The sequence below is a fragment of a genome, unplaced genomic scaffold (genome assembly GCF_019419815.1).
Source record: "Pyrus x bretschneideri cultivar Hongxiangsu unplaced genomic scaffold, Pyrus_bretschneideri_v1 Contig75, whole genome shotgun sequence".
NCBI lineage: Eukaryota > Viridiplantae > Streptophyta > Magnoliopsida > Rosales > Rosaceae > Pyrus > Pyrus x bretschneideri.
The window spans coordinates 754,525-770,441 of NW_025999815.1; the positions used below are offsets into that span (position 1 = coordinate 754,525).

The 15,917-nt window shown below is 40.1% G+C and overlaps 3 protein-coding genes across 3 annotated transcripts; 2 read left to right on the forward strand and 1 right to left on the reverse strand.

The window, feature by feature from the left end:
* Positions 1 to 72: 72 nt before the first annotated feature.
* Positions 73 to 2,152, reverse strand: LOC103940533 (chaperonin-like RbcX protein 2, chloroplastic). Its single transcript, XM_009350675.3, has 5 exons — positions 1,500 to 2,152; positions 1,083 to 1,174; positions 924 to 981; positions 576 to 641; positions 73 to 471 (listed from the first exon to the last, which is right to left on the reverse strand). The coding sequence occupies exons 1-5, from the start codon at positions 1,839 to 1,841 to the stop codon at positions 352 to 354; spliced, it is 678 nt and encodes a 225-aa protein (XP_009348950.2). The 5' UTR covers positions 1,842 to 2,152; the 3' UTR covers positions 73 to 351.
* A 2,226-nt stretch (positions 2,153 to 4,378) lies between these two features.
* LOC125472866 lies at positions 4,379 to 9,759 on the forward strand. Its single transcript, XM_048574850.1, has 2 exons — positions 4,379 to 4,774; positions 9,468 to 9,759. Exons 1-2 carry the CDS (start codon positions 4,403 to 4,405, stop codon positions 9,651 to 9,653), a joined length of 558 nt encoding a protein of 185 aa, XP_048430807.1. The 5' UTR covers positions 4,379 to 4,402; the 3' UTR covers positions 9,654 to 9,759.
* Positions 9,760 to 10,754: 995 nt separating this feature from the next.
* On the forward strand, positions 10,755 to 14,032 carry LOC103955918 (DNA-directed RNA polymerases II and V subunit 8A). Its single transcript, XM_009367830.3, has 4 exons — positions 10,755 to 10,927; positions 11,035 to 11,192; positions 13,378 to 13,469; positions 13,710 to 14,032. Exons 1-4 carry the CDS (start codon positions 10,855 to 10,857, stop codon positions 13,819 to 13,821), a joined length of 435 nt encoding a protein of 144 aa, XP_009366105.1. The 5' UTR covers positions 10,755 to 10,854; the 3' UTR covers positions 13,822 to 14,032.
* Positions 14,033 to 15,917: the final 1,885 nt, after the last annotated feature.

Below are 15,917 nucleotides of genomic sequence, written 5' to 3' on the forward strand. Positions count from 1 at the left end.
ATCCGTCGCGAAATCAAGGATTCGTTTTCCTTCCACTGTAACAGAAGCTAAAACGACAATGGTCGTTTTTAGTTAGTGATACGAATTTTCTTTCATTGACTGCAAAACGTACGAGGAGTTTTCGTTTACATGGATTCAATCGCAACCAAGGGGCCTGAAGCTCTTGAAGTTAGGCCAAGTGGTGAGGGAGGGTGAGGAGGATATTTGATCAAATTCATACATTATATACAATTTACAGATATTCGCCAACTTATTAGTTGGACTTGGTGCCAAATAATATACCTAGACTAGACTAGGAACAACAAACAAGGCTCAAGCTCAACCATGCACGATGAAAGCCACAATCCCCCGTCAGCCAATCTTCTCCGTGTTGTCATCGGAGGGCCATATCACAGTCTCAGTAAGCCGTTCACGCATCAACTCCAAGTTCTCGTCTGCGATTCCTTGATATATTGCGGCATGATCGCATTTCTGCATCAAAGTGCGTCCAAGAAAAATACTTCTCACATTGTTCAAGATCTTCCGTGCCATATATATGCTTTGCTTGCTCAAGAAAAATGCTTGAAATTGCTTACCTTGACCCATTTACCATAGAGGTGAAGCCGCGTCACCATTACTCTCTCAGCAAGTTCATGCCTCTCCTGTCAATCAGCACGCCTTGTATTTCCGTCATTTGTGTAAATTTGTAGGTAAAACATCAAAGGGACAGAAAATATTAGTGTGAAAGTGAGTCTTGTGCTTTAGATTGTCAGGTTTCCAGAAAGTGATTTCAGCTACGCAAACGAGTTGCGAAAGGAATGGTTCAGTGGAACTCTTTCTGTTCAGCGTCTAATACAGTTATAATCGAAACAAAACAAATGTCGTCCCTCTTTTGAGTTTTTTGAGTTCTAAGCAACCACAGAACACAAGATTTTATAGAGTACCTTCCCCAGGGTGCGAAGGAACCGCTTCCCGTCTCCAGGCTTGTGAGTTACAACAAAACTGTCCCAAAGAAAATGGAAGCAGGAGTTAGATAAAACAACAAAGTTGCTAAAATATGAGGTCAAATCCATATTACGAAAGCGGCCTGATCGATGACTTACTCGTACAACCACCTATATTGTGTTGGGTTCATCTCATACAGCTGGTTCATAACAGTCCTCACAGCCTTGTACGTAAAATAGTTGAGTAATTGCTGCAGGCAGGGAAATTACAGTCAGCTACGTTACAATAAGATGCTCCGTCTGTGAGCACAAACGGTAACACATTAGGGTCATCTTCCCACATCAAATGGACTCTAGAAACTAACCAATCTACATAGATTTTCAAACTGCGAAACGGACCAAAAATGAAGCCGTAATTCTTCTATAAGCATAGCCAAACGCAAATTTCTAAAATAAGTATCACAAAATCAACTACCAAAACACCAACAAACTACATGTTATGTAAGAGAGTTGAACATATAAAAGATCTTCCTAAGAAAGTAGATCAAAATTATGAACAGGAGGCAAGTTTCTCACCGTTTTAACATCCTCAAAACTGTCTTCGTATTGCCCTGCAAGCTCATTAACAATTACAAAACCCCGGTTCTTTCGCTTCCTCGTACTCCTACTGCCAATACCACGAACAGCTTTCATCGAAAATCGCCTGTCGTGGCCGGAATCAATGAACGAACTGCCCAACTCCAAGGAGCCTGGTTTCACCACATGCTTCTTGGCCATTGAATTCCTCTGCAAAACCATTTCTCCCCCGCTCTTGAGATTCATCGCCGTAGTCGGCAGCGCATCCAAACACAGGCAAGGACTTGTGTGCGAGTCCACCACCGACGAACCCACCACAGACAGAGCAGCCCCCACCATCATATCTCACTCTCTCTCAAAAGCTCAAACCACCTTTTTGCGGAACACCCAGATCAGAACTCTTCCCAAAAACCAATCTTTGCAGCTGGATTCAGGGAAACGCCAAGAATCTGGTGATGGGTTTTCCGAGAAAATGGGAGATTTTGATCAGAAATATAGCCAAAGATTCAGGAGTTATGAAGAGAGGGAAAACTTGATGATGAACAAAGATGGTGTTCTGGTGCAAGTTAAGGTGTGAGAATCTGGGAGGCTTCGAAGGTGTGTGAACATCAACCAGACAAAAGTTTGAGGTCCAAAATACTCCAACACAATACGTTCTTCCTTGTTTTTCTCACCTTTTCTTAATATTCAATTTATTTTCTAATATCTAGCCTGGTGGACGGGTGCTTTCTCAAATTGGTTGGCTTCTTGCCACGTGGAAGGATCTTGTTGGTTGGGATTCTGAAAAAGTATCTGTATATTCCACATTATGGGCGGAAACATAGGGAGGTTAGATTCTTTTGCTCGAACGTGTGTGATTTAGAATTGAGCTTTGACAAACATGAGTTTGTTTATTAACATGGTAAATTAGTGTGGTCAAGGACAAGGTATAAAATAGTCTCATTTACAGTCACTTTTAGCATTGACTTTGATTTATAGTCTAAACATCGACATTTGTTATTATAAAACTTAATATGGTTAAGTTGAAGACAATATTATTGACATTGGTGGTGGCTCTAGGCTTAAAGTGTTTATCATTGTATTATAATAAGTTATTATTCCAACACGCCCTAGGCCCAATTTATTAGTTTCCAGTTTGCTTTTTTAAGCTAGACTTTCGAAAAGTTAGGGCTAGCTTCAGCTTAGGAGTAGTAAGGGAATGATTAGGCCTTCAAAAAGTTGTGTTGGCTCTAGTAAATGAATGATGACCGAGCTCTTGAAAAGAGGTGTTAGCTCCGGCATAATGAATTGATTTGTTCTTGGTGTGGGGATTGATTTCTTGAGTGACCCTATATGGGTTCACCTATGAGAAGATGTGTTGGAGAATAGAGTTCCACATATAAATTGTATATTATTTTGCTATATCTTTGATGTAAAACTCTATTATTTAATAACTCATGTATTAAGGCTCAATTATCTATTTCCTTTGGTTTGAAGGATGCAATCTACTATTACATTGACCAAAAATTCAGCCCCACAACTATATGAAATTGTAAGAATTTAGACCCTACAATTCCAAAAATAAGAAAAAAATTTAGGCAAGAGGTATCAAGGATTGATACAAACGAACTTGCATTAAATAGTTTACGAAGACGGAGCAGAAACCTGCAAGTTTTAGTTTGTAGTTTTGTGTTAGAGATAAAAGAGAGAGACATGAAAGAAATGTGGAAAATAGAAGATTGAAGGAAGGATGGGGGAAGACATGTAGAAGAAATGTAATAGAAAAGGCACACAAAATGAAAACTAAGAACAAAAAACCATTTTAAGTTGGTCTTTGTTGTGAAATTGAGATTGTATGTGCAGTGGAATATAATAAATAAGAGACAATATTTACGAGGTTCAGCACGTATGCCTACATTCTAGGGGCAGCAATAGTACTTTCTTGCATTATCTGAAATAATAGGAGTACAAAATAACCCTCATTATTTTATCTCTTCTCTCTAGCATCGGTTCGTTGGTATTTTCTTCTGCATCTCTCTTCTTTCTTTCCTTTATTTCTATCTCTTGTTTCTTATCTCTCTTCCTTTCCTCTTTTCTTTCATTTCCTCCGTATATTTCTCAACTCACTTCTTTCCTTTATTCTTCAATCTTTTATAGGTAAAAGTTAAGACCTAACAAACCATCCTATAGGTTATTTTAATATATTAATGGGAACCAAAGTCATCAAGTGAATAGTAAACTTTAATCATCTTTTGGAATCTTCATCCATACTGCATTTTCAATGTGCATTCATACTACTTTCATAACACTCCCATTTGAATGCCCACATATCTTCGATTAACTGTCTCGCTAAAACTTCTCATGAGATGAATGGATGGTCTGAAGGAAACAAAAAATATTTTGCTCATGTGGCCAATGTCGCGTACTCTTAGATGCTCCCTTTGACCGATGCCTCCCCTGATTATAAATTTATAATAAACCAACTAACTTATCATCAAGCAAATGTTTGTCGACACAATCCTTGAACTTCTGAAGTGAAAACATTGAAGATATGTATTTTTTTAACTGATATGAAGATGTAGCAACAAGTGTTTGCTTCGTTGGTCGTTGTAGGATCAATTTATTTCCATATGTAAATACAAGTCCTTTTTGTAAGCAATTTGTATGTAGGCTAGAGAAAGATTCAAATCTTGCTTGCCTAATAAGACCATGAATTTTGTGGCTTCATTAGAATAGAAGTGTAAATCTTTAATGTTCTTGAGACATCAATAAATAAACTTTATTTCATTCTAAAACTCATATGTTGGTATTATTCTTCATGAAAAATGCAATATCTGATTCAATGTATTGTGCTAAATAGATTAAGACACATACTTTACTAAAATATGGTACTTAAGTATCCGTTAATCATTGCCCTCACGAGCATGAATGATCTCTCTGTGGCAGGAATGGTGATGGCGTCACTCTATTACACGCGCCTCTTAACCCTGCTCTCTTTCTTCATCTTCCTCTTCCTCTTCCCCTTCTCTAACCCTTTATTCTCTCCTTCATCCGTCCTCACCAACTCCCAATTCGAAGGCTTCGACGATGACGCCGACAGAATCGACGATGCTGGCGACGACGACTCCTCACTCCTTTCCCCACGCGCACTCGTCCTTCCCTCACCGTCACCTCCCAACCCGACCCAACTCCATCCATTGATCCCTCCCTGCCCAACCCGAATCCTAACTCGATTCCCGATTCGGACTCTCCATCTACCGAGTTCAAAGACTTACCCTTCCAAATCCAGTAGAAATCTATTAGGTAAATATTTCTCATTAACTCAATTAATAACTGTTACACTGTGGGTATTTATACAAGACTATTACAGCTAGCAAATAAAGATTGCTTAATCTCTAAGTATTTCCTCTTCCTGATGTAATTACATTTGTATCCTTAATATCCCCCCTCAAACGAAACTGGGAAATTCTCAGGTGAAGTTTGGAACGGAGAAACAGGAATCTGGGTTTGGACAGAGCCTTGGTGCAAATATCAGCAATCTGATCCTGGGAAGCCACAAAATGCACAGAGACTTGATTTGCCAGAACCTGTTCACGAATGTAATGGTAATCGAGCTCGACATGTTTGGTACGAGCATGGAAAATGGGATTTTTGGCTAAGGAGAGAGCTGAGATATTATCACACCATAACTGGGGAGAATGAGGAAGAGGATAAGTAAGATCAGCAAGGATTTTGCAGAGCCATGTGAGTTCTGCAGCAGTGTTAGCAAGAGAGCGATACTCGGCTTCAGTGGAGGAGCGAGCAACAGTAGGTTGCTTCTTCGCACTCAAACTGATGAGAGAGTTGCCAAAGTAGATGCAGTAACCTCCTGTGGAACGCTGGTCTAAGGGGCAGCCTGCCCAATCTGCATCAGAGAAGGCATGAAGAGAGGGAGCCTGAGAACACTTAGAAAACCATAAGCCCAGGTCGAGAGAACCCTTGAGATAACGCAGAATGCGCTTGACAGCCTGCATATGGGAGAGCCGTGGAGTGTGCATGAACTGGCAAACCAGATTAACAGCAAAACTTAGATCCGGTCGAGTCCAGGTGAGGTACTGGAGAGCACCAACGAGAGACCGATATTCAGAAGCATTGTCAAGGAGAGGAGAAGTGTGATCAAGCTTAGTGGTACTGAGAGGAGTGGTGCAGGGCTTGGCACCTTCCATGTGTGCCGTAGTCAGAAGATCTAAGATATACTTAGTCTGATTGATAAAGATACCTGAAGAGGACCGTTTTACTTCGATACCAAGGAAGTAGTGAAGAGCACCAAGGTCTTTGATTGGAAAGAGAGCACGAAGATGTGATATAACCTGTTGACAGGCTGCAGAGGAAGGGCCAGTCACTAAAATATCATCCACATACACAAGGATGAACACCAAAGTGGGAGATTGCTTGATAAACAACGAGTGATCACTCTGAGAACCATGGAACCCAAGAGAAGTTAAGGCCGTATGAAGTTTAGCATACCAGGCGCAAGGGGCCTGTTTTAAACCATAAAGAGATCGGTGAAGATGACAAACATGATGGGGTTTAGATGGATCTTCAAAGCCAGGTGGTTGCTGCATGAACACAGATTCAGTGAGAGTGCCATGGAGAAAGGCATTGCTTACATCGAGCTGATTTAGGAACCAATCATACTGAGCAGCAAGAGTGAGAAGAAGACGAATGGTGACAGGTTTGGCTACAGGGCTGAAAGTTTCAGTGTAGTCCAAGCCCTCTTGCTGGTGAAAGCCTTTAGCCACCAAACGGGCTTTATACCGATCAATAGAGCCATCGGGCTTTCGTTTGATCCGAAAAACCCATTTACAACCCACAAGATTGGGAGACGAAGAAGATAGGACAAGGGACCAGGTACCTGTGTTGGTAAGGGCAGTAAACTCTTCCTGCATTGCCGTGCGCCAATGAGAGTATTTGGAGGCTTGGGAGTAGGTTGTGGGGATATAGTCAACAGCAAGATGGGAAGGAATAGGATGCTTAGTGGCAGTGAGAGCTTTAGGTTTAAAGATGCCGGATTTGGATCGGGTTTGCATAGGGTGAAGGTTGGTGGGTGCTGGAGACTGTGAGGAATGGGAAGAGGAGGGATCTGCAGGAGGAGATAAGGGGGCAGGGTGGGAAGGGGAGAGAGGGACAGGATTCACAGAAGCAGAGGGAGATGAGGGTGAAGGTGAGGAAAGAACAGGAGGTGAGGGGAGAAAGGAAAAGGTAAGAGAAGAGGGAATGGAAAAGGGGGAGGAGGAAGAAGAAAGAACAGGAGGCGATGAAGAGGAAGTCAAGGAATGAAAAGGAAAAAGGGATTCATCAAAGATAACATGGCGTGAAACATAGATTTTGTGAGAATAAGGATGGAGACAGAGATAGCCCTTATGATTGAGGCTCTACCCCAAGAAGACACACGGTGTGCTTTTGGGATCAAGTTTGGAGGAGGTGTATGGCTTTAACCAAGGAAAGCAACGACAGCCAAAGACCTTGAGAAATTTATAATCTGGGGTTTTCTTGAAGAGAGACTGCCAGGGAGAAGGCCGGGAGATAGTGGGGAACCTGTTGATTAGATAGACAGATGTAGCAAAAACCTCAACCCAATAAGTGTGGGGCACTTTAGATGCTGCCAAGAGAGTCCGAGCAGTCTTAACTATGTGTCTGTGCTTACGCTCATCACACCCATTCTGCTCAGGAGTGTGAGGACAGGTGAGTTGATGGTGAATTCCAGAGCTAGATAAGAACTGAGAGAAAGCAGTGCTAACAAACTCTCCACCAGAATCTGAGCGTAAGGCAATAACCTTGGAACACAGAGAGTTTTCAACAAGTAATTTCCATTGCTTAAACACAGTAAGTACATCAGATTTACACTTCAAATGATAGAACCAGCAATAACGAGTATAGTCATCTAGAAAAATGACATAGTATCGAAAACCCTGATGAGAAATAGAAGGTGAGGGGCCCCAAACATCCGTGTGAATGAGTTCTAGAGGCTTGCTGGAGGTACAAGTAGTTCGTGAAAATGGAAGTCTGGAACATTTCCCTAGTGCACAATCTGAGCAAAAGGTTTTATTTAAACGATCAACAACAGCAATACAGAATTGAGAAGCCAACTTATTTACAATCTTCACAGAAGGATGGCCCAATATTTGATGCCAGAGATGTCTCGGAGCTTTGACAGAAGCAACTAAAGCATGAGAAGAAGGAGCAGGTAATGATGCTGCGGAGAGTGGATAGAAGCCTTGTTGAACTGGACCTTTAAAAAGCATCATCCCCGAAGAAAAATCCTTCACAGTGAAGTGAGAGGGATAAAGATGCATAGAACAGGAGTTGTCAAGTAGAAATTGATTCGCAGAGAGAAGATTATGCTTTAAGGCAGGAACATGTAAAACATTCTTTAACAAAAAAGAATGAGTAGAGGTATGTAAAGATGATGCACCAGAGTGGAGAATGGGCAAACCTTTGCCATCTCCAATATACACTTGTTCTGGACCAGTATATGCTTCTGTATTCTGAAGATGGGCAGTCGAATTCGTCATGTGCGAGCTAGCACCAGAATCGACGATCCAGGTAGGAGTAGAAGAGGAAGTATTAGCAATCATGGCAGAATGAGAAGCTTTGCCAGTGTAGTGAGGATCCATGCGATGGGGACAAGCACAAGCTTCATGGTCTGGTTGGCGACAGATCTGACAGAATAACTTTCGAGGAGAAGAGTAATGTGGACGAGAACCACGAGAGAATCGTTGATTAGGATTCCGAGAGGAGTTATTCCGGCCAGTGTTGTATCTAGAGTTGCCACGAGACTGAAAATTACCCCGATTTGGACGGCCGTGATTGGTAAAACCTTGAGAAGCATGCGAAGCAACAAAACCTTGAGGAGGAAAATTGTCAGGCAAAGGAAGAAGACCAGCAGATGAATGATACGCCTGAAAAGAGGCAGTGGAGACAGGTTTCTTCCGATTATTGAGCTGAATTTCCTTACTAAGAAGTAAGTCATGCAACTCATCAATAGTGGTAGAGCCAATACGGAACTGAATAGCATCCACAAACGAGTCAAATTCGGGAGGTAAGCCATGAAGTGTGACTGAGATGAGTTCTGAATCTTCCACGGGAGCACCGGCACGGGCAAGAGCATCTGCAATTTCTTCAATCTGCTGAAGATATTGAGCAGCAGTCAAATCACCTTTGACAAGACTGCGAAGACGAGAACGAAGCTCGTGAATGTGCGACTGAGAGGCAGTGGCGAGGCGCGATTCCAGTTTCGCCCAGAGTTCTCGAGCAGAGGTCACACCAACTGTGTAGGGAATTAAAGATTCAGAGAGAGTGGAATTAATCCAAATGAGAATGTTCTGATCATTCTCAAACCAGGTAACATAGGTCGGATTGAGAGTTGCAGTGCGATTGCCAGAAGAATCAAGGCACTCCAGGTATTGGGGCGGCGCTACCAGAGATCCGTCAATGAGACCGGTAAGATTGTAACGGCGGAAGATCGGAGCGAACAAGGCACTCCAGGTGAGGTAGTTTGTAGTTGTGAGCTTGATTGGAACCATAGATCCAATGTTTTGGATCGTGATGGATGAAATCGCAGAGTTAGGGTTGAGAAGGGCATCTGGAATCGGATGAACAGGAGAAGCCGATTCGGAAGATGGAGAAGCTGTAGTCACCATAGCTAAAATTGAGGAAGAGATCGCGATGAGAAGCAAGAATCTCAAGCAAGAAGCACGATCAAGATCAAGAACCGATCGAAGAAGAAGATGAATCGACGCAGAGAGAAGCGGGAAAGGAGATCGAAAAAGAGGTCGTGAGACTGGAGGCGAGTGATACCATATTAGGTAAATATTTCTCATTAACTCAATTAATAACTGTTACACTGTGGGTATTTATACAAGACTATTACAGCTAGCAAATAAAGATTGCTTAATCTCTAAGTATTTCCTCTTCCTGATGTAATTACATTTGTATCCTTAATAAAATCGCCCCTCGATACCCCTGCAATTATTGAAAATGCCACTCCCTCTGATTCCGATCCTAAACCCTCTGCCGACCCCAAACCCCCTCAGTGCCGAGATCGCATGTGGAGACGGCCGTGATTTTCAAGAAGAACTTCAGTCTTTTGGGCGTTGGACGGCGGCGATGGCAACGATTCACCCTTGCTGTTAAACGAAGGGCATAACATGTTAAAGTTCTACATGAGTGGGCGGAGATGCTGCTAGGGGCTTCTGGTGACGATGGAGCTCAATAGCTGCCATGATTTGATCTCCTCCATTTTCAACTTGGCAGTCCCCACTAGGGACGAGATCCGAAAACCCAGAATGTTTTTTAAAAAAAATTATTAATTTTTTAAATATTCAAGTGGGACCATATTGACACATGGTGTCCAATCATTGTTTATGTGGGCGCCACGTTATCAGTGAACGGATGTTCTGACAGAAAACTTAACAGATGTATGAAAATGTCTCAGAATTATGACTTTAGGTACCAGACTAAGTTGAAAAAAACTTGATGTATGAAAAGTTGAAAACCAAAAAATTTTAGAGTAGTAAAGTGAGAGTTAGCTTATATTAAAAGTTTAGAAAAAAAAATAGATTTTTTAGCCATGTGGCCTAAATTAGTTTATTAATTTTTTTAATGTACACGTGGATGCACAGTCCAAGTGGGAGCCATGTCACATGTCAATCTAACGATAATATAAGTCTATTAAAAAAAACGTAAGTTTAAGTATAAGAGTATGATGAAAAAACTTGATATATAAAAGTTTGAAAACCACAATATTTTAAGGTAATAAATTGAGAATTACTTTTACAGTAAGTTTGGATGAGATAGATAAACTTGGGATTTTAACAAAAATCAGAATTTATGAATTAACATGCACCAATTCCCTTATTTGGATTTATAAATATAGAAATTTAAATTTTTGGATGGGAAAAAAAAAAAAAAACTTGAAATTTGGGACTGCTCAAGTTTAAATTCCATGTAATAAGTATTATTTTCTAATTTTTATAAGTGAGAGTTTAAAAATAATAAATTATGTATTCAAATTTTATTGTTCTTTTATGTTAACCAAGTAAAAAATTCACAAATTCTAAAAAATAAAATTATATCATTTTAATTTTCGTTATTTTAAAATTATTTAGTAAATTTAATTTTACGTTTAGAATATTTTGGGATATCAGGACCGTTCAACGGGTCAAGGTAGGAGATGGTAGCTCCCATTGCGGTCCGCATATTCTTCATTCCAACTCTCTCAGCGACGCACTTTATAAGCCAGTCTCCAGCAAGCTAGCAAGCTCCGTAGTCGACCCACTACTCGAAACACCGTCGTTCTGTAGCGAAACAGCACCCGGCGTTCAGATCGGCAAGGATGGTTGATCGTCTGTTCGAGGACATATTTCAGATTCTGCGATTGAACCCAGATGGCAAAAAGTTCGATAAAGGTAATCCCATCCATCTTTTCGAATTCCTTATTCCAAATTACATAAACCCTTTTCAAGAAACCTTTAATTTTTTGTTAATTTTTTGTTGATATTTTGCGCTTTGAAAGTTACTCGAGTAGAAGCAAAGAGTGAGACTTGCGAGATGTTCATGCACCTGGATGTGAATTCAGAGGTGTATCCGATGAGGGAAGGTGAGAAATTCTCAATGGCTTTAACTTCCACAATCAATTTGGATGGAACTCCTGATACTGGCTATTTCACTCAGGTAAAATTTAAAGCTTCTACTTACTCGAACTTCTGTTTTTCACTTTGTTGCTTAGATATTGATGGTTTCCTTTTTGTTTTTTTACTGTATCTGTAATTCTGTATTGGAAAAATGTGACATGTATCAAAGCATGTGCCAGTGTATAGTGAAAGTAAGTGAATTTACAACTTGGGTTATTAACTTGAGAGTTATCAGTGATTTTAACACAAATGGCAGAACTGGGTTTTCTGGAACCCTTAACTTTTTTCTTGGAATTTCATTTTGTGGTTTATTTAGGATTATAAATTAGATACTACATATATAAAATATATTTTCAATTGGGTTTTTTGGGGTCCCTAGCAGTTTCTATGAGTCATGGGTATCTTGCCTTTGATTTCATGGTTAGTCTATTAGGTGGTTTCTGAAGGGGGAGTCCTGATCCTTTTGACGTTTTGAGAAATGCCGAAGTCTTTGTAATAAGTAATTAGTAATTAACAAAGGCCACTTGGAAGTTGAACGTAAGTTGTTAATAAAAACGAAGGTTAGAATTTAAGTTAGTTATGCACATGTTGCACTGTATATCATTTGTGCCAGATCTTCTATTGTCTTATGAGTTTGCAGAAAATACGATTCGCTTAGGCACTTTTGGCTGATGGTGATGATATTACCTAGCTAGTAAGTTTTGTGTTATTGTAAATCAGAGTGGTATCTGTTCATTAGTCACATTTTATCACCAAAGCCCCACATGGTCCATGACACCCTGAGGTTTTGGTTACACTTTTCTTGTCGGCTCAGTTTGTTAAACCGGTCCTTGTCTATCCCTTCATGTACCTCTGGAATGAAGCAAATTTCTCTTGAATAACTTGAACAGGAACTTGAAGCCTGAATTACATTGATAGTGATGCATGGTTTTGATTGGACCTTCACATGCAGTACGGATTTAAGCTTTTTGTGACCTGTGATGGGGTTGAACTTCTGAAATTTGTATAAGCTTGTAATAAACTGACTGGCATGTTTGATTTTATGGGGTTTTTTTTTTACTTTTAATGTTTCCGTTCCTCACTTCTGGTCTGACTTAAGCCAAACACATGGGGCAACACGACATGCGAGGATGTGTGTTCACTAGGCCCAATACGTGAATAGTTATCTATGATACAGTGATAGAATTGGAGCATCCAAGTCAAATTGATTGGCTGCAGATGTGGGGGCCCATGACCTTATATTATATGGAAACACTTGTTTTACTGATACGGGATAATTCAAAGCAAGTTACATTTGCGGTTACAACTTTTGGTTTTTGCAATGGCATTTTCGCTGTATGGATACTTGCCTAGAGTCAGTCCACTAGCCACTCTCTACTATGATCCAAAGTACAAATCATTAGTATCTTTGGTTTTTCAAACACGAAGTGTTTTTCCCTTGACGTGCCAACTAAAAAGAGTTGAGGAATGAAATAGAGATGGAAGTATGCTTTCCTTTCTTTTGACGTACCCTGATCAATGGGGTTCATATTTTAAGAAGGCCTTTTGTGTGGGATGTTTATGAGAAGTCTATTAGATGTTTTTATTGGCGTAGTTTGAGTATAATATAGTTTAATAGCACATCCAGTATAGTTTAATAGCACATCCAGTCTTTCCATGGTTCCTCCTAAGTACTGTTTTCAGATGGATGGAAATATAGATTACTGCAGTGATTCACACCCCTTTTTGCTAGGGGAAAATTCTCAGTGAATGGATTGGTTTGTTACAGATTGCCACCACATCTTATGTGGGTGGGTTTTTACTTATAGGTCATTGGAACCTTCAAAGTTACAGATTGCCGCCACATCTTGAGATTGTTATTTATTGGAATGCTTTTATTCTTTCTTAAATTTTATTTTTGTGCTTTTAGGTTTGTATACTTCTTGCCTTCAAATAAAATTATTCTTGAACTGAAAAAAAAATGGCGGGGCTTCTGTCACTTAAAGTTGGTGATAGTATCTGCTTGGATTTGATTATATTATGAGGTGTATATATGATAGCTTTGAAGGTCACATCTTTAACAATAATGAATCGACAACGAGAAGAAAGTAGACGATTCCTAAGGATGACTGTGTTCTATTCTTTTCTTGATCTTTGTTCTCAGTTGTAGCTGTATCTGTAGTTCAGTTTTACGAAATTATTTAGCCAGATTATGCCTAACAAAAAAAGTTTTACCTTTTTTGCAGGGCAATCGCAAGACATTGGCTGATGAATATGAGTATGTCATGCAAGGGAAGCTTTTTAAGATTTCAGAGGGTTCTAAACGTGATCCAAAAGCGTAAGTATTAAAAATAAATCACTTCTTAGGATCTAACAGTGGTGCTATTTATTTATTTGTCCGTGACTAAGACAATGAAAAGATAAACTGTCGGCATAAGGAATTGGTATACCACTATAAGGTCACTTGAATTATATCTCATACAACTATGATGCCAATCCTACGCAATCAATTGCTTCCAATAGTTTATTTCATATAATCGAGAACCTTTTTTTATTGGGTTTTGTCTTTTGGCTTCAGGGAGGTAAATGCTTCATTTGGTGGGCTTTTGATGATGCTGAAGGGGGAAGCCTCACAATTCAAGAACTTTGAACTTGACCAGAGGATGTTTCTCCTCATAAGGAAGCTATGAAACACTATGATCGTAGCCAAACTATAACTGCTGTGTGGCTTACGCTCTGTAAACTTGTGCTAAACCTTTGATGTTTGGGATTAAGTCTGGACTGAGTATAGGTTTCTACGTGAACCGGTTGTTACTGCGTAAATTCCAAGTGGTTGTATGTAGACGTGAAATGCTATGACATTGGACAGTTTATGTTATCAAAATTAACTTCTTGGTGCAATCTTCTCCCCTACTCCCACATTTTTCTCATGAAATGGATAGTATTAACGATTGTAGTTCGGTAATAACAGGTGTTCCAAATGACACTATTTTCTTGTACTCGGCCTGTTTCTGAACCTAGTAGAAAGGTCCAAGCAAAATGAGAGCCAGGTAAATAACAATAGATAAAGTAAAAAGGTCCAAGCAAAATGAGAGCCGCGACCCAAGATACAGCGAAAGGCTCATATAAGCTTAGGTCTGAAGGTTGAAAAAACAAACAACAGAAAATCCTAATCTCAAGCAGCATAAACCAGATCGCCGCGGCCGTCACATCCTCAGAACAGACTCCAAACTGAGAAAGTAGATATCAGATCCAAGTCCCCTTCACGAATCCCTGCAAATATATACAAACAATGTATCTTATGGGTAGAATGTGAGGCTAAGGGGATATGTAAAATATCCTTACTGTAGCAAAGGCCACATAACACTAGGCCTCGATAGGGATATATCCTGGAGGTTGGGGAGGGGAAGTGAAGGAGGGAAGTGGATCTGATATCCAATTTCTGATCGGAGCTCGTCGATCTGAGCACCTGGTGGGTTGGGGATGGAATATCACAGCTAAGGAAGAGGGAGAAAGGAAAATTATAAGACATAAAGCAATAAAAGCAAGCGATAAACGTCGGATAACGGGCATGAAGCTCCGGATAGTTGAGACTTGGCTCAAGGAAAACTAAGATTAAACTCAGAGGAAAACCGAGAATTAAAAAGGAAGGGAGAAAACTAGAAAAGGGGAAGGAAAATGAGGAGGGATGCAGGGAGGGGAAAGAAGCATAGGAGATGAGTGGGGAAGAAAAGGGGGAGAGGGCAAAGGAGAGAGGATGCTCAGAAAGCACCTGTTCGAAAAGGCAATAGCACGAATGCCTCCGCACCCAAGCCAAAGGCTACGGTCGGCGGCAAAAGTTTCCTAGGTTTGTGTTTCACAAAGAGAGAATTTGACAGTGAGCAAACAAAAGGCAATTAAAGTGTTTATTTGTTGTTTCTTGTAAATTTAAAAAAATAAGACACCCTTTCAAAGTCAACTCAAAAGAAGAGCCCTTATTATCCGACCGAAGCCAACCACTGAACCTCCAAAAATAGGACTGGGTACTCTTGTCTTCTCTTCCCAATGGGAGGAATCACCCTAATAGGAGCATCTGTAGCGACAACAGTAATGGGGAAAATAGAGGCAAAAGGAGCCCCGATAGAGAAGGTGAAACATTCCAAACAATGAAAAAAATCAGTCATTGGGGATAACTTCGAAGCTTATCGGGCCTCCTCTTGTAAGCTAGCTTTATTCGATCGATCGCTGAGTAGATTTCATATTATATATTTTACCTTATTCTTAGTATGCTTTGGTAATTATTCTGGTAGAATTTTGATACTTTGCTTTATATTTTTAATATAGGACATTCGACTTCCTTTGAAGCAAAATGTTACCAAAAGGACAAATTTTAGAGTAATTCAAATTGGAGGACATTCGTGAGTTCCTTAGCTTGTTCGTGTCAAAATTTTGGTTTTTTCTACCAAATGGTTATTTTCTGGCGATGAAATAGAGAAGTAGTGCACAGTGTTAGAAAGTGACATTTTTGGGCTTAATTGCGATTTTTAGAGCTCAAGATTACCTTTGTTGGGTTCGTGGCCTTCTGGAGAAATGTTCAGAAGCTTTAAATTTAGCTATCATGGGTTGGATTTGGTGCAGATATGGCTCCAAAACGGGCTGGACAGTTTCTGGGTGAATTTTACTAGTCAAGTTAGGATCATGTTTCTTAATTTATTTGGTTTCCTAGTCTTATTCTAAGACTTTTTTTCCTAGGAGGATTTAATTATAGCAGTATAAATAAGCCATTGTGGCCGGCCCTAGTTCTCCT

Coding starts and splice junctions, on each gene's coding strand:
- LOC103940533 (XM_009350675.3), bottom strand. CDS start 1,841: ATGATGGTGGGGGCTGCTCTGTCTGTGGTGGGTTCGTCGGTGGTGGAC. Junction 982..1,082: donor CAATATAGGTGGTTGTACGA/GTAAGTCATCGA, acceptor TCTTTGGGACAG/TTTTGTTGTAACTCACAAGC. Junction 642..923: donor TCCTTCGCACCCTGGGGAAG/GTACTCTATAAA, acceptor GCTGATTGACAG/GAGAGGCATGAACTTGCTGA.
- LOC125472866 (XM_048574850.1), top strand. CDS start 4,403: ATGAATGATCTCTCTGTGGCAGGAATGGTGATGGCGTCACTCTATTAC. Junction 4,775..9,467: donor CTTCCAAATCCAGTAGAAAT/CTATTAGGTAAA, acceptor CCTTAATAAAAT/CGCCCCTCGATACCCCTGCA.
- LOC103955918 (XM_009367830.3), top strand. CDS start 10,855: ATGGTTGATCGTCTGTTCGAGGACATATTTCAGATTCTGCGATTGAAC. Junction 10,928..11,034: donor TGGCAAAAAGTTCGATAAAG/GTAATCCCATCC, acceptor GCGCTTTGAAAG/TTACTCGAGTAGAAGCAAAG. Junction 13,470..13,709: donor TCTAAACGTGATCCAAAAGC/GTAAGTATTAAA, acceptor TTTTGGCTTCAG/GGAGGTAAATGCTTCATTTG.